The sequence below is a fragment of the Anabrus simplex genome, chromosome 7, assembly GCF_040414725.1.
Source record: "Anabrus simplex isolate iqAnaSimp1 chromosome 7, ASM4041472v1, whole genome shotgun sequence".
Taxonomy (NCBI): domain Eukaryota; kingdom Metazoa; phylum Arthropoda; class Insecta; order Orthoptera; family Tettigoniidae; genus Anabrus; species Anabrus simplex.
In genome coordinates this window covers 196,925,218-196,933,372 of record NC_090271.1, presented here as the reverse complement: position 1 = coordinate 196,933,372, position 8,155 = coordinate 196,925,218, and the positions used below count along the sequence as shown (strand labels likewise).

General features: G+C 36.5%; 1 protein-coding gene across 4 annotated transcripts in view; it reads left to right on the top strand.

The window, feature by feature from the left end:
* Positions 1–3,350: 3,350 nt before the first annotated feature.
* The window catches only part of LOC137501485 (transmembrane protein 18-like), a 73,067-nt gene continuing 68,262 nt past the window's right edge, over positions 3,351–8,155 (top strand). For 2 of the 4 annotated variants that reach the window (XM_068228523.1, XM_068228522.1), the window contains exon 1: positions 7,187–7,343. In XM_068228523.1, coding sequence (XP_068084624.1) covers positions 7,281–7,343 — 63 coding nt within the window. In that variant the 5' untranslated portion in view covers positions 7,187–7,280. Of the gene's footprint in view, positions 3,415–7,186; positions 7,344–7,473; positions 7,525–8,155 lie in introns of those variants that run through there. The other 2 variants (XM_068228524.1, XM_068228525.1) reach the window with 2 other exon arrangements.

The window sequence follows — 8,155 nt, the reverse complement described above, 5'->3', positions numbered from 1 at the left end:
CTTTCCCAATTAAGCAAGAATTTAGTCAAAGAAAAAGAAACTTTGAATATTAAGTTAAGCATATAGATAAGTCTGATAGACTATTTTGTGTTAAGATTTAGAGGCTGAATTATTTAATTTTGGAGGGTATATAGAGGAAGTTAGGCTTATTGATAACTTAACGGGCATATTACAATATTCTAAGCGATATAAAAATGTCGAATTTAGCTCAGTTAAAATCCCAGTTTGAGAGTTACCAGAAGGAAATTGAGGAGGAAGCCAAGAAGAGAGATGAAGCGATACGTAATAATCTACAACAGATACAGAAAGACATGGAAGAACAAAAAGGTGTCTTGGAGAAGTTCAGACAAATGATTAATGAGCAGAATCAGGAAGCAAGAAAGCGGAATGAGGAAGAAAGAAGAAAAAGACAGGAAGAAGCAAGGAGGCAGAATGAGAAACTCCAAGAAATGATTAACGAGAACAATGAAGAAGCAAGAAAGCAGAATGAAAAATTCCAAGAAATGATTAGCAGGCAGTAAGAAAAACTCCAAGAAATGATTGATAGGCAGGAGGAGAAACAGAAGCAAACGATCGAGGAAAAATTCCAAGAAATGAAGAAGGAAGTGAAAGAGGTTCTGAGGACGGAGATTGAGAAAATTGGAAGCGAAATAACGCAAATTAAAACGTATATTGACGTTTTGCGTACTGAGATGACAGGGATTGTGAAGAACAAGAGTAAAGAGGTTAATCAAGAGATAAATAAAGTCAGAGAGGAATTGACGGAGAGTAGAAACGTTATACAAAATCTAAAGGAGAAGGAAATGAAGAATCTGACGGATAATTTGGAAAACTTCAAACTAATCTCCACGGAGAGATGGGAACAATATCAGGAAAGGATAAAAAGATTAAATGATGCAATCGAAACCACGAATAAGTCGATGGAGGTAAATTTCATTCTGGCAAGAGATCAGGTAGCAGATAAAATGAATATAATACGAGAAGAAGCAGAGAGGAACAAAAACGAGACCGATAATAGGATTGACAACGCAGAAAGGGAATTGCGAACCATACGTAGAGAAATACAGGAATTAAGGATAGACAACCAAGCCACAAGAACCAATTTATTAAGGACTGTGGAAATTCAGGTTAATGACAGAGAAATGACACTAATGATGACAACTGATTCGAGCCAAGTCATTAATGGTGGTATAATAAGAAATGGGAATAGTAATAATAGGAGTCCGGCAGTGATAAATATAATCAAGACTGTCGACGATAGGCCAAAGCACTTCAATAATACCGCAAGTTTATCACCAAAACAATTTTTAAGGGAAATGGAAGATCATTTCAAAGAGAATCAAATTCCAAGTGAGAAGAAGCTCAGAGTTATTGGAAAGCATTTAGACTCGAACCTAAGTATATGGTATCAAGCATTCAAATATAGTTTTCATGACTATGAGGAGTTTAAAGCAGCATTTCTGAGAAGGTATTGGAATTCAGAGGTTCAGCAACAGCTTAGGGTGGAGCTTTATTCGCGTAAATATGCATCTAACGGGCAAACAAGATATAGTGATTATTTTGCATTCCAATTTCATCGATTCTAAGATTTGGATGCTGCGCCGAGTGAGTTGGAAGCCATAAAAACTATACAAAGGCAGTTTCCACCCGATGTGCGAAGGCTGTTGGCAGCTGCAAACGTTCAGACAGCGATAGAGATGAAGGATAGGTTGAGACAATTGATATGACAACTGTACACCCTACGGCTAGATTAATGCGGAATACAGCAAATGAGGTGTCGATAACTGTAATAGCGCAGGAGAACTTGGAAATTGGTAAACGGAGAGAATCTAAAGACAATGCTAAGAATCAAGAGGTAGATGGGAGAAGAGAGTTAAGAGAATGCCAATGTCAAAAAATGTCATGAATGTCGGCGAACATATAAGCGTTCTACGAAGGAAGGAGAGGACAGAATTACAAGGATAGAGGATTTGCAAATAGAAAATATATCCAGGAGCTGAAGGACAATACAAGGAATAAAGAGAAATGGGAACAGGCGATAAAGGTAAAGGAAGTTGTCGGAGATATGGAAGGTGCAGAGAGTTTGGAGCTCCAGGAATTCAAAAACATGGAGACAGGAAAACGTCGACTAAATCCAAATGCGCAGAATTTTAATAGAGGATTAGACGTTTCCGAGAAGAAAAAACGTTAATTATGAATTAGTATTGATATAAAGCGCAGTAGAGAAAAGAAAATGGATGACTAAATTTTAGGTTGAACTAATCCCAAGTAATATGCTGGAAATGTGTGCGAGAGAAGATGGTTCTGATACAGAATATCAGACAGATAGTGAGAATGAAACTGCATAAAAATAGATGAAAGAAGGAAACTTAAAAATAATATTAAAACATTTAGAAGGTCAACATACAAGAAATGAAATACGGAGATGGAGATTATGTAACGTAAAGGTCCATTATATACATGTAAATGGAAGTAGAGTTTAAATATATTGTGACCAACACATTTAAAATTAACTGGGAGGTGAAATGTACCATTACGTTACAGTTGAGATGGCCGCTGACATGGTGAAGTAGCGAATAAAAATGGTGCTAAGCGGCTTCAGGTGGCGTAAAAATAAACGGAATGTATTCGTGCAGCAAGTTGACCGTAATTAGAAGGCGGAGACTCGTATAGACCGACGAGAAAAGAAAAGAGTTTCTTAGATAGAACAACTATGGTCCGTAGAAATAATTGAAATCATTCGATTCTTAACTACCTTGAAAGAAGAAAAACCGCACTAAGGAAGGATAGCAATTTTCACTACGAAATAGGAAGAATAATCAACGCGTCAGAGAAAGCTGAAGTAAAATACACACTCAAACGAGGGATTCAGCTACTTATATCCGCGAAATAATTCAGAAACTAAAGGAAAACGCACATACTTCGTTTCCAAATACCGAAGTAAAGAAAGGCTACAGTCCAGTGAAACGTTGACGAGAAAAGGGCCAGTATTATTACAATAAGTGGCCATATACTATCAAAAACTGCAGAAATAACAGTCAGAAGCTCTAATCAGCTTATATTAGTCGATATATTTGACAAAAACAAGCATATTTTGGAGATTGATAATATCTTAGGACACTGTCTTTCAGTAATAAGGAATACAAATAGATAAACATACGTATTGGAAAGCTGAGAATGAAAGGAATTGATATGTATTCTACCCGATTTATACTGTTTTCTCATTGCATGGACACTGGAGTCATGATGGAGCTCGCTTAAACTGTTGGCGGAAGACTGCTCAAGATGCCATAGCTCAAGCCAGACTGCCTAACCGATGCCCGGCTGTGACGTAATCCAGGACCATGGCTGATTACTCGGAGATGTCGTGAGGAGCAAGCAGAATCCAGCAGATGACCAGCCGACACGAGATAAGTAATAAGTTTCAAGGTTTTCATTCTAATGTTAATGGTAAATAATGAAAGATATTAGTAAGAGTGCAGAAGTGCCAACAGATACGTAATATGTACCGATAAGTGAATACTAGTGTTACATTCTAAGATATTAACTGCAAACATGTGCTAAAGAGAGTAGTAGTTATACCGTGCTCGTAAGATGATTTTAGGTTATTGTAAACAGAAACGGAATGTGAATATCAATGTTTAAGAGCCAATCTACTTGGAAAGATCATTTAATGTCGAACTAGATGAGGTTAAGAAGAGAGTCTGTCAAGTATAGAATGAAACCTAGATATTACAAAGACCAGATCAGCAAACATGGCCAATTCGATTTTGATATTAGAAGAAGTGGATTAAATATTAGGAATTTGCCATTAATAAATAGTAACTGTAGACGATGGACTGTTTTAACTGTAACACAGAGATTGTTAAGAAGAAGTTAGATGAGGATCTTTATATGCAGATGAAATGGAAAGAAGAGCTATATGAGAATTATGTAATGATAATAGTGTTGGGAAATATTAATTGTTCCTTGTATAAGCAATGGTTGGTTGATGTTATTACGGAATTCTGTGTTAGTTACGGTTATGGTATGGTAGATAATACTGCAAGCAATGGAGTTAGGTCATATCCAAATGAATATAAGATACAGTCCAAGTGGTCAACGGTCGATTGGTAGTATTTATATCAAAGATTATGCTAGGTTAGTTGAAATTCACATGCATTATAGAATAAATATAGGAATATGAAGGAACATCGCCTAGCAGGACAAGCGTTTCAAAATATGAATGTAGATTGGTAAATCAGTTTATAACCTAATGTTGGCAAAGCGGTAAATGATATGAGAGTTGATATGGCACTTATTAGTGAAAATATTTGATTTCTTCTGGCACATATGAAAGAATTTGGTAATAATATACTTGGTATTAATATAGACAGAATTATTTAATGTGAGTTGATATTTTAAAACCATTATTGGGAAACTTATTGCTTCTCTCATGTCAAGAAAAGGTCACTACGAAAATCCAAACAAATTCAAACAGACCAAACATGAAGAAATACCACTCCCTCCTAAAATAAAGTTTCAACCCTCTCTTACCCCATGATATATTTATTGAATGATGAACTGTGGTCATACAACACGATGATAATGACAAATATTGAAGGGGAAGACTATAATTTACCCAATTTCAATAATGTTCACGGAGATGATTAATGAATTCAAAGTTAATAATGTAACGTAACTACATTTTCTTTTCTATATTGCCCATAATTTGATTTATATTTTTATTAATACTGCATTAGCATGCTAATAAATTAGATATAGGACTATTTATACGTTTTCTTTATAAGAATAAGTTAAAATACGTAGTCATAAGGTAGCATAAGTGCTGATAGAATATATTTATGATATGATTGGTTTTGGGAGAATTGAATGATTAATTGAGGATATTGACACTCTTCAACGGAACCTGCGATTACGGTAGTATGATTTGAGGATCGAATTGATATACATTTTACCCTGAGTAGCTAGCTGAACATATACTTACAATTACCGTACATGAATAACGCAATTAATCCTCCGAACTTGAGAAGATGATTGAAATTATTGATAGGTGGAAGGGTGAATGTTAATTAGTCGCCCAACGCGGGGCTTGATGAGAAGATAGGTACCGGAGGCAGGAACGGAAAGGGTTGGCAATTTATACTACTAAATAGGTTTGCTTTCCCAGGATCTGTTAAATAGTGTTCACCCCCTTCTCCCACCATTGTAGGAATATGGATTCCTTTTCCTTTTTAATTCCTGATATATGAATACAGCTTTTTCCATTTCCCTTTGTGGTCATTACCCTCTTGAAGTATGCCATTCATATAATTCTCTTTTGCTTCCTTTTTCGCTCTATTCAGTTCCCTCATTAGCTGTTTTCTAGTTTCTCTACTCTCCCTACCCTCTTTGATTTTCCTGTTTACTATTCTACATTTACTTTTTAATTTTCTTATTTCCTTTCGATAATAAACAGGGTCTGAGGTCATTTTACCCTTCTTAACAGGTACAAATCTCTTCTCTCCTTCCCAAATGATTCCTTTAAATTTAGCCCAAAGTGTATCCACATTACTCCCTTCACTTATCCAACAACTGAATTGTGATTTAAGGTAAGTCCCAAATTCATCAAGTTTAGTTTTTCGGTACAATTTCTTGTCTTGTGTGACCCTCTTATTAAGCCTTTTTGGTACCAGTCCTGCATCCATTATTACAGCCTTATGTTCACCTATTCCTTCAATTACCTCCGTTTTATCAACAATTTCCCATGGTTTAACCAAGAATACATCTAGTAAGTTATTGAGACGAGTCGGTTCTTGTACTACTTGTGTAAATCCTCCCTCCCAAATTAACTTATTTGCCAGTTTCTGTTCATGGGCTTCACTTGCAGCTCCATTCCATTCAACCTCAGGCAAGTTTAGATCTCCCCCAATTATTACCATACCATTATTATTGTTTTTATGAGTATAATCTATTATTTTCTCAAATATTTCCATGTCTCTTTCCTCTCTTCCAGGCCTGTATGTTCCTATAATTCCCACCTCCTTCATATTATCAGAAACTAATTTTATCCCTAATATTTCATCCCTTTCATCTGTAAACCATTCATGTGAACAATAAGTTTCCTTCACCAGAATAAACACCCCCCCTCCACCATTAGCTGTCATAGATGGCCTAGGTGTCACTGAAGAGGCGTACTAGGGAAATGGGGAGTCAGGTAGTTTCCCGTTGCTTTCCTCACTGAGCCAGAAGTTGCTACTACATATCAGTCTGCCAAGCCCTCTGAAATGCGTGCACCAACCGACCCTATGAGCGACAATTTCATACCATCCATAGCAGGGTCTGGCTGCATAAAGAATGGCATTACTATCATCACTCATACCTCAGCCACTTTCATATTGTCAAAGCGAAGGATAAGACTGAGACAGGTCAATGAAAGTAACAAATTTAGTCTAGCCCTTACCAGAAGGCATAGTGCACTGTAGACACTACATCTTGCCAGCAAAGGCCTCTAGTGCCAGTATATAAATAAAATGGTAGTTTTGTCTGTACCGTACACTTCAAATGTTTGCTCACGTTTCGATTATCTCGCGGATTAGGTTCTCAAAATTTGGAAGTACAGTCCAATTTTGTTACGACAAGGTAGGAAAACGGCTTCACAGAGCAAGTGGCTGCGTTGTTTGGGACACAAAGTTGTCAGCTTGCATTCGGGAGATAAGTGAGTTCGAACCCCATTGTCGGCAGGTCTGAAGATGGTTTTCCGTAGTTTAACAAGGCTGTACCTTAATTAAGGCCACGACCACTTCCATCCTATTCCTAGCCTCGTCCTGTTCGTCGTTGCCATCAAACCTATCTGTATGGATGCGACGTAAAACAAAGTTTAAAGTAAACTAAATGCAAACTGCTATTTTAAAAGTTCCGTATACTCCTATTCTTTTCTTAATAATAATAATAATAATAATAATAATAATAATAATAATAATAATAATAATAATAATAATAATAATAATAATAATTCCATATATTTCGGATGAGGCGAAACTTGCTGCTCTGGGATAAATCATTAAAAATATTAGATAATACTTAAGATTGCATTTAATAACAGAAATTGCAAAATTGTTTCGGAGCATGTGCACTCGACATGCGACAAGGCTGTCAGGTACGAGGCTCAAGAACGGAAAGAAGATATTCAGTTGAGTGCGGCCACAGCAACGTGCGAATGTGCTGTAGAGTCTCGTCGTCAGATTGCGAGGTCGCGCTGTTAGCACTCCAGTGGTAAAACAAATGACGGTGCAGTAAATATGGTGGATCCGCATTTGATCGCTGTTGATGAGATCGACGGTGTTTGGACTTTTTTGCAAAGTGTTAGTAACATGTGTGTCATACCCCATTCCATAAATGAAAAATAAGTTATATTTGTTTGTTCTTCGTTTATCTTGGTCTGTTTCTTCTCCTTGTTTACAAAATAGAACGTAATTGGCTAAAAATTATCAGTTTTGACCGCTCGATATATCTGCCTTTCCAGCGTAAAGTGAATGTTTTGAGGTATTTAGCGTATACATGTTCTTTTTCGATGACTTCAAGTCTGGAGATAGTATCTTTGTATTTGTTATACGACGAATTGCAAAAGATAATGTTCATTTTCATTATGTTACCGGCGTCTTGACGAAAGGGAAGGTGAAGTGTCTGTTTTGGGCGGCTAAGATTTATTCAACAAATTTATGAGGTGATTGTTCCTGACATGCAGTGACTTTCAGTGTTTGTCAAACAGGTATTGGTGTGGAAGTCGGTACAGTGACAGGGATCACGAAAGTAAAAAAAAAAAAGTAAAAAGTCGTGTATACTGACCTGTATAGATCTTCTATTCTTCTGCTTGAATGTAGTGTGGTTGGTGGTTTTAGGAACATTTCAAAAATGCCAGTGAAAAGAACAAAATTTTGAACATATCAGTGCAGCTGGAACATCTTTGCTGGATTTATTATGATAAATCATAGACTATTCTAGAGGATACACTTGTTATTTTCAGTTATTGTTCCCTCACTTGCAAGATCTTAACCTTGTAGATTGCGATTTATTGCTATACCAGACTCTTCCACAGTTTGGAAATAATCAGTTTGTTTAGCTTAAATTGAGCCACAGAGAGTGTATCTTTAACTTCTGTCCGTAGGGCATTGAG